Genomic DNA, 15,145 nt, shown 5'->3' with positions numbered 1-15,145 from the left:
TGAAATAATCCAATCCAGGGGACACCCGGCAGCATCTGCAAAGTCTTTTGTAATTCCATTAGACGTTACGTCGTCCGTGAGGAAGCTTTTCGCGCCGAGCTTCGCATAAATCTGGCCCCCCGCTTCCGGATCTCGACCCAACAACAACGGTTTCTTTACTGTATCGACGACGCGGCGGACCGCACCAACCAGCCCGTAGTCCCTCATCTCATTTAAATACCGGGCGAGTGAAGGCGCACGAGAGGGACAAAAAATCAGAATAAGCAAGTACTTGAGCACACTTTTATTGGAAACTGAATTTTTCATTTTGGAACACTGCGGCTGCTGTTTCCCATCCGGTATACCTAGGTACTGGTCTGCCCCTACTGTAACAGTGTGCAAGAGAGTTCGCGAATTTTCATTTTAAAGCAGTGGAAGTCGTGTTCGGAGCGGCAGCATGACAATGCACTCATGAATGGAAAGGAGCAAAGCGTGTCAAGTAAAAACCTCTCAGCTTAATTATTCATGTGAAGAGATTAAAATACAATTTTCGATTTACAACGCGTACGCGGTGAAAGGGATGGAGGTATTTACGCTTGAATTTTCTCATGATCATGTTGAACGGTTTTGTGAGGATTCTTTTCCGAATCGGTTGGTACTAGAATGTTATGAATGTGAATGCGGGGAAAATGTTGCCAAAAAGAACATGATATTCGAAATGCAATGGTACACTTAATGGGAACCTCTTCATTGCCATGCATTTTCAAGGAAACAATTCTGAAACAGCATCTTTTGCAGTTAAGCCGGAATTAATAAGAAACCGTAAAAATTGCATTTTAAATCAAACTTGGCAAGCCACTCCATTGCAACTACACTTTTGGGAACAGCCGACTGCATTAAATTTAAACTTTAAACGGAAAATCATTTCGTCGCACTTGAAATATTTTTTAAAAGGGTTACGAGCCGGCCACAAAGATTAACGCTACAGTTTTTGTGTTTTTAAACTTACCGCGTTATCATTGCTTGTAAACGGACTCGTAGAACCTATTAACCTAGATCCAATAAAACACTTCAAGCTCAACGCGCAATACAAATTAAACTAAATTCACAACTGATTAAATAATTCTGTTTATTGAAAACAAATAATCTAGCACTGATATACTAGTTATGATATACCTTCAGTTTTCACTTCAACAGCGCCGATCCCACCAAAGCAAGTGCAGCACCAAGAACACGGAGATTGATTTGGGCTAGGCTAGCTCCACCTGGTTCTTGTCGTTCGACACGTGCTTTTGGTACCAGGCCGAACGTCCCGAACAGTCCGCTGCCATCAACGTCTTGTTCGAGTTGCTTGCCGCCTGGGCCGGCGTACATCAGCACAGCGATATCACCGATGGATTCAGCATTCTCGGCTTGCAGGGCAAACGCTTGCACCTTCTGGACTCCCTGGCCAATAAGGTCCAACTCGCGCAGCTTGTTGATTTCACTGTGAAACGGAGAAGTAGGGTTAGATTCAATTGAAATTCATTACTCCACCAAAAGTGGAGTCGGTTACAAATTTGGGCCAGCAGAAAATTTTCACAGATCTTTGAAAAAAAAATTTACCTTCGTTCCGTTCCTAGGCAACGGACCAACGTTGCATACAACTGTCCCCGAATCTGGTAACCGGTGCAAAGTTCGTCGCTTGATTTACTCTGGAACTGGATCGCTGGAACGGTGATAGCATCTTCGGCTTCCTGAAGAGGGTTTGCGGTCACGGCCATGGCCAAAAACAGCAGAGCGAGAACTCCGATCTTGCAGAAGTAAACTTTTTCCATCTTGTTAGCTTGAGGACAGAACTGTGAATGAGGGAAATTTTCGGACGATGGTGGTCGCAGGTTGCTGCGATGGATTTGAGAAAATTCGTTTTCAGTTCAGAGATTTGGATAGGGTTTGCAAACTGAAGGAATAGGGTAGCTTGTTGGTTGGTAAAAACGACCTTTTCGGATAATTTTGTTTTCAAAAGTAAAGAAAAACAAAATTGATAAATAACGTTGAGAACGATTTAAAATAGAGATTAAAAGTGTCAAGACGGCCCACAATTCGCCGGAGTTTTTGAAAATGTCCCAAGTTAAAATGTGTCCCATGAAATGTCCTGCATTGGCTTAATGTAGCGTTGACATTAGTGCTGGTTGCCATCTGCTGATGCCAGCATGCTGGCAACCAGCATGCTACCAGCATAATGTAAACGCATGCCATCTGCTGGTGCCAGTTGCTGGCAAGCGTTTACATTATGCTGGTAGCGTGCTGGTTGCCAGCATGCTGGCACCAGCAGATGACAACCAGCACTAATGTAAACTGGGCATAAAGCGGACCCTACACGAGCAGAAATATTGATCAATATAAAATTTATTGATCAATATATTGAAAGTGTGAGGGCGTGTTGAATATATTGAAGTAAATATTGACGAAAATCAAAAAAGTTTGATTTTTTCGTCAATATTTCCCCTTCACGAGGGGAATGCAATAATCTTATTTGTGTGAATGTGAGTGTGATAATTGCTTGCTAGTATGTGTGTAGTGAGCTTTTTGCGCTAAATATTTTGAATGGTAAAATGGCGTCGTGTCGGTTTTTCCATTAACTTGCTTCATTTGTACTCGTGCTGATAGAAAATAAAAGATATGGATATCGAAAATTTCAATGAAAGTGATGACGAGTTATTGGATTCAAAAACTGTTTCGAAGGAGGAAGCACTTCGCACATTTGTCGAGGTTTACGAGTCTCTTCCTGTTCTATGGAACAGCAGCAATGATAAGTACCGAAACAAAGCGGCAAGAAATAAAGCTCTTGATAAACTGCTAATTACTTATAAGGTGTTGAAACCGGAAGCCACTCGAGCGGATGTGACAAAAAAGATTAATTCATTGAGGACAAATTTTCGGAAAGAATTAAAGAAAATTGTTGCATCCAAGCGATCGGGAGCTGGAGTAGATGATGTCTACCAACCAGAATCTTGGCTTTTCGAGGCACTGCAGTTCCTTCGTAGTACCGAACAGCCGGCATTAACAGAAAAAATAACTGTTGTAAGTGTATTAGCCAAAATTATTATAATCAATCTTTTATTATATTTTATTTATTTATGTTTATTTTACTATTCAATCAAACCGAATAGCAATCGTGTGCCGAAGCCAGAACAGTAACGCCAGAGCCCAGACCAGCTGGACAATCTCCAAAGCACTCAACTACATCTATAGTGGCAATTCCTCCGCCTGTAAAAAAAGCGAGTTGTTGGCCCAATCAGCAAACAAAACGAGCTTTTGGCTAAGGCCTGCAAATTTTTGGAGCAGGATGTGCAGGTACACGAAGTAACTCCTGCAATTGCAAAAGTTTGGGGAGAAAAGTTGCTGATGCTGGAAGAAAAACAGCGTATCTTTGCTGAAAAAGCAATAAATGATGTGCTATATGAGGCAACACTCGGGAATTTGACCAATGGTTGCGTAAAGATTACTGTGTCAGAACAGTTCCATGCATCGACCAGTAACATTCGACATGCACAAGGATCAAGTACTCCAAAGTCATTCCAAAGCAATAACTTTAATCCTCATCAACAATCGCATAACTCTTCAAACGCCCAGGAAAGTGATATCAGCGAGGACTTTTATAATCCAATTGAGTTTCATCCTGACATGAGTCCAGAAACAGGATCAAGACCAGATTATGGTCATTCAAGCTCAACTTCAGATTCAAAAACATCCAATATTTTGTATAGCCCTAGTCTTGAAGACACTACATCAAATATAATGAAGCCGGGAACACCACTGCACACAACCACAACATCCATTATTAAAACACCGGTATCAGAGAGAGGTTTATGTGAATTGGGATCACCAGAAGATACAACATTTAAAGCCGCTGCATCTGGAACTGGTTTGCCGGTGGTTTCTGATGCAACAGATAACGAAATTGTAACACCTATCGTAGACACATTGACAACAGCAACCAATCCAGGAAACAACATGTTAGGGAACATGCTGTACAGCTTCAATCCATCTTTGGAAACAGGTCCTTTTTATTTTATTATTCCAGCTGCGAACAGCACGGAAGAACAATCAGTCTCTACTAATAGTTCACTAGCTTCATATTTCGTAAACTACAAAGATATTTGAGTTTAACATTTACTATTTCATTCTCATTTTTCAATAAATCTGTTTCATTACACTACATTGTATTATGTTCAATTACCATGAACAAAATATGTTTGCACCTTTATTTTACACTGAACTGGATTTCTCATTATGCGATCATAATATTTATCAATATAATATATATATCGACTATTCTTTTGCTTTTCTACGCGAATTGTTTACGGCAAAAGTCGCAGTTATTATTGAAAGTCCTCTAACATTTCTGTGGGTTGGACAATGGACATTGGCATTTGCTACTAACCGAGCTACATGCACATTCATTTGAATATTACAAACACCAGCGTTCCGCACTACTGAGTTTAAATTTATCAAGGGAAACAACTGACACGTATAGATAAAAAAAAGAAAATATATTTCCTTTTCTTTTTATTGGAAAAAGAACAACCAAACGAAGAAAAATAAGACGAGTACAAAAAACATTATTTATAAAAAAATTACAACTCATGGAATATTAATAAATTTAATATTGCGAATCTTTTCTTAAATCCACATTGCGACTTTTCAGCCATGCGCAACCGGGCCGTGCGTTGAATTACGCGCCCATCTAATATGCATCACAGGCCCGTAGCCAGGATTTTGTTTCGGGAGGGGCTTAAAAATTATTGCATAAATGTATTAATTCTGATGACTTGAAACAATCACTGGAAACTGAACGTAATTATGAAAAGTTCTTAGTGAAAACAATTCCAAAAATAAGACAATAGACACTAAAAACTCTAATAATATGTTGCCTGTTACAAGAAAGGCTATAGTGCATCGACGAATTAAATTTGATTATTTTTGATTTACAAGTTAGAAATTTCTCTAGTTACAAAAATGAATAGTCAAGAGCTCAAAGTATTAAGGGCTGCTTGAAAATGCTACGCTGCATGCTACGCTGCTTGAAAATGCTACACATTCGATACACCTTTACAATTTGTAGAAGACGCTAAATTGGAATGAGTAGAAAAATATCCAAAAACCCGTCTCATGAAACTTTACACGCATTTGCTAATCAGAAGAACGAAACCAACGTCAAGGTTGTCCCCATGAATAGGAATATATCAGTGTGAAATCAAAGTTTACCGTTGCAAAGAATGTCCGAACAAAGTGAATGTCGAAATTTGCTTCAAATCTTCTGATAAGGCAGGCGATTTGTAGATGCAGAAAATATGTTCAACTCCTATTTTCATGATCAGGTTTCTTTCTACTATTACTAGCTCTTTGACTTCATCCGAAGTTTGCGTTAACTCGACTTTATGAAATTTTCAATTTAAATGATACTGATCATGTCGTAATCAAAACAATCCTGAAAAAAAAACACATGTTTTTTTCATTTGACTCTCATAGGTAATGGGTTAAAGGCTATCTTCGACAACATTATCAGGCAACTCAGAATAACTATCTTTTTATCTATTTAAGTTGATTCTTTTTAGGTACTTTTTATATCATTGTACTTATGAATTAAAAATATCGTAGACTGATTTTCCTAGATCCCTAAAACTATAGTAAAAGTCAAAATGTAAAGTGAGTGCAAAAACTACTGATTTCACTACAAAGCAAGAATGCCTTAGCTCTATTGACTTTTGACAATCTTGCAAAACCGTTGTAACTTGAGAAGATTACCTAGATTAAGTAAATATTATATTTGAACATTTTGGTTTTATTTATTTATTTGAAGGTTTTATTTCGGAATTCGTGGGGTTTTGGACAATGTCAAATATATATTTCAATGATTTAATCTACTAATGGAAACTACCCAGAATTTAATCTACTGAGCGAAACTGCTCAGAATCTATTCACAAATCGAAAGAAAATTACTTAGCACTGATTACTCAATGCTTCTAATTTACATAAAATTTGGTAAATATAACATTGATGACACCACCAAAATAACTAGAGACTATAAACATAGATAATAATTTCAGCATCACTTGCTTCCGACACATGGAAGAGAACACATCGCACTTGCACCTAATTTGCCGAGGCTTTCTTTTAGAGTTGTCTGTTTTAAATTACAGCAAATTATCCGTTTCCTGTAAAACTTTTGCAAAACTCTTTGCCGATTCATTAAACAAATATGAACACTAATCTGTTTAGTAATAGGTTTGTTTGTGAATAAAAATAATTAGCTCTTGATTTTTTTCAATCATCATCAAGATTGGAAGAGATGTATGATTTCTTGAAGAAAGTTGTAATGTTTGTCTGATTACATGTTTGTTTTATCACTATTTGGGAAAAAGTTTCAATTAAAGTTGTTGCACCTAACGCAACGAAGACGAAATGAGAAGATCAGAGCGCAATTCGGAAAGAACTCGTGTTGAGTGTATAGTAAAGATAGAAGAGTGATCTTGAGTCGATTTAGATTGGTTGATTTTTTCCTCTCTTTGCTCTCTTATTTAAGATTATCTCTCTCATTTTATTCCATGACGAGCAAAAACGGAACGAAAGACTGTCACATACTTAAGACATGAAATCGAAACTGTTATCCCAACTTATTGACTTATAGATTCAATCAGTCCCAACATTTTAGTCCCTCTTCGTGATTGCCTATTATTTTACCACTTTTTGCCCGGTCCACTTTTAAAAGAATTTTTTTTGCACGTTTGTCGAAGATATCACGGATTTACGGATTAACAGTGTATTAGTACGGAACGAATTACTCGTAACAATGAAATGAAGCGTTAATAAAAATGGTATTGCGTTAAAATGACGCGAAATGAAAATTCTATTCTCGGCTCAATCGTTCTCAGATAAATTGAAATACTTTTTGTGTAGCGCAGAGTAGTGTACAGAGAACAGAGTATACAGTGTGCACTGACCTAATACAGAAATTCAAAATTGTGTGCAATTCAAAAACTTATCATTTAAAAATAACAAACTGGGTCGTGGGTCTTTTATATATTTCCTTATGTAAACAATAAAAATAATATAACGAGTTTATGTGGTTGTCCTACAGATCTCGCGCAAGCGCTTAGCCATTGCACGTGGAAACCTGTTTACGAGGCGAGGAAATATTTTTTTCCTCACCAACTATGTCTTGGGGGGGAGTAGTTCATTTCTATCTCGCTATTGTACATTTCCGTGTCATCATCGTAGTTGCTGCCTTTATGTTCGCGAATATCTTCCTTGCTTTTCGCCCTCAATAATTGCCCTTCCAAATAGATTCCATTTCTCCCAAATGTGACATTAATCTGCGAGTAAGCGGTATCCGATCTTGTAGCGGAAAATTCATTTTCTCATAGTCCATATACAGAAGGATCTTAATTATAGCATTGTCACACACAACCTTGTGCTTTAAGTTGTGCGAAATGAATGGTTTCGTCTGCACTAATTTGTTGAGCGCTAAATGCCTGCCATGGTAGAACTGGATAGAGCCGGTTTCCGAAAGTCTAATCTCTATTGACACCTTCAGGATGCGAATGATCAATAATTTTATAATCACCGCATTTGGCTGGAGCACCAATTCTTGCTTCTGCTAATCACTAATCTCGACAGATTATTACAGCTACAATTAAAGTAACAGTCTCTTGTATTCTTCAGACAAGGCACACAATATAAAAGTTACTTTTTTGTTGTTCGCTTCGCACTGGCTCGAGCAAAAGCATAAAGCACACTGAATTTCGTGACCATTGCCTTCGGTGGTTAGAAATAGCCTTCTTTAACTTTTTCTCAATAATTTGTTCAAACCAAATAAGCAACAAGTTTTGTTAAAAGTCACCGGTTTTTTAAATTTATTTTTGAAAAATTTCGGGGGGGGGCTTTAGCCCCCTAGCCCCCCCTCTGGCTACGTGCCTGATGCATCAGTGCGAGTGAGAAAACGTTTTGACGTTTGTTTTTGTTTCGATCGCACTCGAGTGTTTCCCATATAGCAACAACTCGGAGAAATGCTATATTATCTCGAGATAGACAATATCATGACAATCACTACACCGTCGCAACATGAATCTAAAAACAAAACGTCATGCTCGATTGGATCCGGCATTTGACATAATATTCAATTTAATCCATTTAGTGTTTCCGCCCAACTAGGAATATAGAAACTATACTAATTCTTTATTATTGTTTTCGGTGTCCTCCAGAAAATATGTGAAGCGATTTTTTCAGCTTCAAGACATTTTTTGTGGAATCGGTCTGGTTTCTGGCAGAATTCTGCCTCAAAATCAGAAACCGATTCAAAGTTCTGGTAAATATGTGTGGATATATTCGTTCTGATAAGTTCAATTATTTATGTTGTTGGTAATGCATATACATTTTAATTCAGCAAATTTAATATACTTCATTGATGGGAAAATTTTTCTTGTTGTGATGATTGTAACCTACAGAATATTAATTAGTTTTCCTTCGTTGTTAAAATAATGACACAACCGTTCACGAATATCCTTGGCGGCAGTGGTACTGTTTCGGTGTAACGAACTTTTCAGGTTTTTAAGAGTGTTGCAAACGACTTGGGGTCTTTCATTCATTTGGTAGGAAGCATGATTTGTCTCTCTTGATAAAAAATTGTGTAAATAACAGCAAGCCGTAACAATAGTAGTTGCTTTAACAGGACTTAACAGTATTGGTTTTTGAAATACTCCAAATCTACTATTTAGTATACCAAACGCGTTTTCAACAGGTGCTCTAGCTCGAGATAATCGTTTGTTGTACTCGTGGCGCTCATCATTTAATATCTTTTGTGGGAAGGGTTTCATCATATTAACATTCAGAGTGAATGCCTCGTCTGCCACAAAAACATATGGAAATTTTTCATCAGTGTTAGGCAGGGGTGCGGGTTCTGGAAGCATCAGTCTGTTTCTTTCCAGGAGCTCTCCAAATTTCGAGTAAAACAACACACCTCCATCAGACACTCGACCATTGATTCCAACGTCGATCATTATAAATTCTTTGTTGGAATTCACCACGGCCAGCAGGACGATACTATAGAACCCTTTATAGTTGAAATAAAGTGACCCCGTGTGAGGTGGTTTTTGGATGGCTACGTGTTTACCATCGATTGCACCGACACAATTGTTGAAGTTGTATCTACTGCCAAAACCAGCTGCTACATCCATCCATTCTTCAGATGTTGTTGGAAACTGAAAACATTCGAAACAAATGTTGCTCAATTGTTTGATGCATTAATAAATTGTTTCAGCGTACCTTTATGTAATCTTTCAACACATAAGCCAATACTTCACATGTTTCTAGAACGGCGTTGCTTATCGAGACTGGCGACATTATTGCCGAGAATTTCAGATCCTCAAAACTTCTTCCGGTTGCCAAGTATCGTAGTGTTAATGCTAAACGCTCAGTTACTGATATGCACTTGCGCATTACTGTATCCTGTCGATGTAACCATGGGCTAACCAATGCAAGCAGTTTGTTGTATGTTTCCTCATTCATGCGGAAATAATTGCGGTAATCCTCGGCATCCGTTAAACTTATTTCTTTTAGCAATGTAACGTGTGATAGTCGCTCTCGTTTTTTCAACCAATCTTTTACCCAACAGCGTCGATTCAGAGTTTGGCTCCCTCCAAGGCCAATAAGTAAGGCCAAACAAACTTTTCTTCGACGATCCATTTTAACTTTCAAAACTTGTCTACGACAACGGCAACAGACGTTGCAAATAATATTGCTGGTTGATGAAAATATTGAAGCCCGTGTAGGGTTGAAAAATCTTGATGAAAATATTGAAGTTCAGAAATATTGAAGAGATTCTTGACAATAAATTTATTGACAATATTTTCGCTCGTGTAGGGTCCGCTTAAGATCGTAAAATTGGTCGATTTAAATCCTTTATTTAGTTGGAAAAGTATTATCGAAATCTATTGAAGATCGATTTATTCAATCTTACCAAGTCGATTGTTTCGAGTGGGTGAATTTTAAAACTAGCGTTTATTGCAAGGTTATTCTAACATGTTTCATGCTAACTCCAACAAAAAAAGTCTAAGTGAAAAATACGTAAATGAAGATTGGATCAAACGAAAACTACATTCCAACCGACGATGTATGGGCTGAATTTTGGCAATGTTCCGAAGAAAAGGAATATAAAGAGTTCGCATTGTGCTTGCCAGGGACTAAGTAATCCTGTATCTGAGCGAGCGTTTTCAGTTGTGAACAAAGTTTGGACCACAGAATCAAGGTGCTTAGAGTTCTAAGGTGATTCGTCTTCGGTAGTAACTAGGTGAGGAGTGAGGTAAGCATGCAGCAGACTGCGGGGAAGAAAAATGACAGAGAATAACTTTGTTTGCCCACTGAAATCAAAGCAAACATATGGAGAGAACTGGTAAACAATGTTGTTAGATGTCGTTTCTAAAACCAATACGGCTGACCGGCGTTTTTGAGGATCGTATCACCTGAGAATAAAAACTCCTTGCACAGAATAATCCAGCCACTGCAACAGCATGGAGAAGATTGACCGGCGAACGAAGTGTGAAAGACGAAAGCCTTCAACAAAGTCCTCTTCGGCCGAACGTCGGGACCGAGAACGTGGATGCGGCTGTCCTAACAAGAAGCATTGTGACGGCTGGTGACGCAATAGTGCCGCGAAAACTAGAGCCACGCAATAGACGGCGTCCAGTTTACTGGTGGAACTAGTCGCTTAGTACGCTACGCGCTGCTTATCTCAGAGCCAGTAGGCGGGTTCAGAGAGCAATATCAGAGCCAGATAGAGAGAAGCACAAGACGGCGTTTCAAGAAGCTAGGGCCGTTTGAAAATGGGAGATCAAGCAGGTCAGATTGCCATAAGGAGCTGTGCCGAGAAATAGACGACAATCCCTGGGGGTCGCGTACTGAGTCGTTGTGGCAAAAATGAAGGGCCCGCCGACGCCAGCCGAAATATTCCCGGGTAAACTGAAGATAATTGTTGAGGGTCTGTTCTCGAAGCACGAATCGACTACCTGGCAAGCAACACCGCACGGCGTAGAAGAAGGAGCAATCGCAGACGATCAGCAAGTGGCTCAGGCCGATGACAGGCTGAAGCGGAAAGCGTAGCGTTTGTGGACGCGTCTGAGCACTTGACATACACAATTAGAAAAAAAATGATAATTACATTTGACGTAAACAACATTGCGACATATTTTGCTGTTTAACCCTCAAAAAGGCGGGGTCAGCAGGGACAGAAAGGACAGGAGTCTAGGGGCTTAACGAACAACCCCCCCCCCCTCCCCACGGCCCTACTGCGAGTTGGGGAGTTTTGCTAGGATATGGTGGGGCTAGGATTGAGCTCTTCTAAACCTCTACAAAAAGCCATAACTCCGAAAGCAGCTCCGACGAAGCGAGTCTGTGCCGCTTCTGCTAAGATCCTAAGATTTCAATAATCTAAGATCTTAGCAATAAAAGCAATCTAGCCCAACCGGAGTGCCAACCGGCACATCAGGATCGACGCCAGTAACTTCCTGATTATGGCATACTGGCCATGGCGAACGTCAACGGACAGGACACGGATCACGAATAGGATGACTACTTTAAGCTGACAGGCGTGCTGTTCTACTTCCTGAGTAAGGAAGGATGACACCGACTTGAAATGGCGAGTGGGCTAACAGCATGGCTGCCTCCGTCCCAACAAAACCCTGGCAGGTCTCCGGGTACGTTCGTAACTCGTCATCATTTGGTTGGTGGTACTAGGTTCGGTTGGAGCATTCCCGATTTACGCCGATCCAGCTCTGAACACTACTCCCCATGAAGGATAGTGTCAACCCTTGCATGACCTCACTACTGCTTGTTGGCAGTATAGATATTCATGGGATCGCGAGAGGCGAATATGTGCAGCGAGTGGAGATAGCGGCCCGGAGTTGGGACCCAATAAAATGGAGAAACAACAAGCAACTACTATAAACGGAGCAGGCACGGTGAATCCGTTTGCCAGAGGTGGGTTGGTGAGGTCACCACCACCAATAATAGCTGAAGTCATTCAGCAAGACCAGGAGGAGGGGAAACCGAAGCAACAGCAACAGCAGCAGCAGCAAAAACAGCCAGAGCAGAGCGGAATGAGCTACACCCCACAAACGCAAAAAAGTAGTGGCAGCGAAGCACTTGGTGGAGGAGCTCCACAAGTTCGTGGACATGAGAAACAATGTCCATAAAGACATTAAGGAGATGGTTATCAAAATCCGGAAAGCGCTACTGTCTGCCGTGAAAGAGTATGATACGGCAACGCAGAGGGCGGATGCAGCTGAGCGAGCATTGGCGTCGGCTAAGGCCACTATCCTCCTAAACAGGGTAAGGAGAGGCAGATTGGAGTTGAGAACACGTCAGTTCCCATAACTCCAAAGAGGACAAGATCCTCGCTAGGAGACGAAAGACCAGGCGGGTCAAAGAGGCAGACGCTCGAGGACGCTGTTGCTGCCGAAGGAAAGGACGCCACCTTACAGGGTGAAAGCTGGAGTACCTTTGTAGGTCGGAAGAAGAAACACGGGAAACAGCAAAAAAGAAGGTGGATCGAAAAGGGGAGCAGAAGAGGAAATCAGAACCCTCGGCTCGTCAGAAGGCGCCTAAGAGAGAAGCCGTGCTCGTCAAAGCAAATGACTAGACTACATACGTAGCACTGCTCAAAAAGGTCAGAGAGGACCCGGAGCTGAAAAATTTGGGGGAAAACGTGTTAATAGTCAGGCGTACCCAAAAAAATGAGATGCTCCTCGAGCTGAAGAAGAATACTACGACTAGTAGCTTTGCCTTGCAGGAGACTATTACTAGATCAATGGGTGGAAAGGCAGAAGTTAAAGCCTTTCGCCCGGAGAAGGTAATTGTGTGCAAGGACCTTGATGAAATAACGACGGAAGACGAGCTGAGAGGTGCAATGAAGCAGCAGTGCAAACTGGGCGAGCAGGCCAACGGTGATGAAGATAACACAGATAAACCTGAATCACTGTGATACCGCACAGCAACTGTTGTGGCAGTCTACGACAGAAACTATGTGCGATGTCGCTTTTATCGCAGAGCCTTATCAAGTCCCCCCTAATAACGGTAACTGGGTGGCGGATAGATCAGGAACCGCTGTGATACAAGTAATGGGTAGATTCCCCATCCAAGAAGTGGTAGAACGTTCATATGAGGGTTTCGTGATAGCGCCAAAATTAACGGCATCTTCGTATGTAGCTGCTACGCTCCTCCAAGGTGGACAGTAGAGCAGTTCAGCCTAATGCTGGAGCAGTTAACATTGCAGTTGATGGATCGGAAGCCGGTAGTCATTGGTGATGACCAGGGCCGCAGAGAGAAAATACGGGCCCGGGGGGTCCAACGTACGGGCCCCTACCACTGTGTATTGCCTGAGTACAAAAAAGTCAATGTTTGAAATCCATTGGAGTCCACAGATATTATGTATAGTACACTGAAATTTTATGTTCATGTACCATTTTTTTGCTCTAGTTGTTTGTAGTGCCAATGAAGGAAAAAAACGTAGTGTTTTTTAATACTTTGGGAGTTTTTAATATCTCTTCGACAGTTTTGGTGACTTTGAAAAGCGCCGTTTTTGTTAATAGTATTTATAAAAGTAAGGAAATGGCAAGATTAAAAATGTAGTAATTACAAATATTAAAAATATCTAAACGACGATCAACGGCAAATGATTAAAAAAAGCAATAGAAAAACTAAATATTAAAAGAATGTACAAAAGAGCTAAAAACAACAAAATCAACCAAATAAACGAATTAATGTCAATTGTCAAAAAATGTTTAATCGAGAAAAAAAACCAAACCTATAAAAATTGATAAAGGAAAACAGGAAACTAGAAAAACACATTGCGAAGATAAAAAAGTCGGACATTATTGAACAAATGGTGAAAATAATGAAAAATCGATAGGAAAGTAGGAAATTTTTTTAGAATCAATGAAAATAAAAAAAAACTACTAAAAAGAATACAAACATTAATATAAAAAATGCATAAAACTGAAAAGCTCGATGAATCAAGAATAGTAAAATTTATTTAACATTAAAAACAAGACATATTTAAAGCAATAGAAAAAATAAATAAAACATTAGGAATGCATAAAACTAGAGGAGTATATATAAAAGAAAAGAATAAAATAACCATAGAGAAATTTGTAAAAAATGAACGAACCAAAAAATTTTGAAAAACTGGAAAATTGAAATGATGAAAAGACGAAATAGTAAAGAAAATTGAAAGTATTGAACAAAAACGGAGCATACAAACAAAATGGAAAACAAAAATAGTACAAAAAGGCCAACATAGTGTACTATAGAAACACAAAAATGAAAATACTGTATCGATTTTGTTGGTTATTTTCGGCAAATTTGAGACTAAGAGAAACGAAAGCAATGAAATTGAAAGACGGATAGGTTTTCTAGAGCGAATCAGTTATAAACTTAGAACGGAAAACTAGAACTAGGCAGGCTCATATGGGCATGATCGAAAGGAAATGTGAAGAATTCTTTGCCTTCTGCTTAGTAGGAGTTGGGCGTTGCACCCAAGTCTACCGCATGGTCTATGGTAGAACATATCTTATCATCATCAGTTTACCGCCGACGCCGGCAAAAAATTCTTCACAAATCCTCGCCTAGAACGACCAGACGATCATTCTTCTCCCTTTCAGCTAGCATCAAGCCGTGACGTATGCATTCAATCGACACCAAGCTATCGGTGTCGCACCGATCCTATTGTGATTGAACTACTTATTGATTTTTCGTTCCGCACACACGGATGGCTGATAGCAATTAATGACACAGCTCAGCTAGCAGAAATCGAATTTTTATCTACTTTTTTACCAACTAGTTTATATGTTACTATGTTTTAATTGCCGCAAGGTTCTACTGTATCGATTTTGTTGGCTATTTACGTTCTGAGCGAGGATTTGTGAAGAATTTTTAGCCGGCGTCGGCGGTAAAATGATGATGATAAGATATGTTCTACCATACACAATGTGGTAGACTTGGGTGCAACGCCCAACTCCTACTGAGCAGAAGGCAAAGAATTCTTCACATTTCCTTTCGATCATGCCCATATGAGCCTGCCTATCCGTCTTTCAATTTCATTGCTTTCGTTTCACTTAGTCTCAAATTTGCC

General features: G+C 39.7%; 2 protein-coding genes across 2 annotated transcripts in view; both read right to left on the bottom strand.

Moving 5' to 3' along the window:
• LOC131680735 (netrin receptor unc-5-like) overlaps nucleotides 1-15,145 on the bottom strand; it is a 1,096,742-nt gene that overhangs the window by 631,738 nt on the left and 449,859 nt on the right. The window lies entirely within an intron of this gene.
• LOC131679713 (uncharacterized) lies at nucleotides 1,090-2,610 on the bottom strand. The gene is made up of 3 exons (XM_058960447.1): nucleotides 2,606-2,610; nucleotides 1,585-1,860; nucleotides 1,090-1,465 (listed from the first exon to the last, which is right to left on the bottom strand). Exons 1-3 carry the CDS (start codon nucleotides 2,608-2,610, stop codon nucleotides 1,165-1,167), a joined length of 582 nt encoding a protein of 193 aa, XP_058816430.1. The 3' UTR covers nucleotides 1,090-1,164.

The sequence above is a fragment of the Topomyia yanbarensis genome, chromosome 2 (genome assembly GCF_030247195.1).
Source record: "Topomyia yanbarensis strain Yona2022 chromosome 2, ASM3024719v1, whole genome shotgun sequence".
NCBI lineage: Eukaryota > Metazoa > Arthropoda > Insecta > Diptera > Culicidae > Topomyia > Topomyia yanbarensis.
Note: the sequence above shows the minus strand (reverse complement) of the source record. Positions and strands in the feature narration are given on the sequence as shown.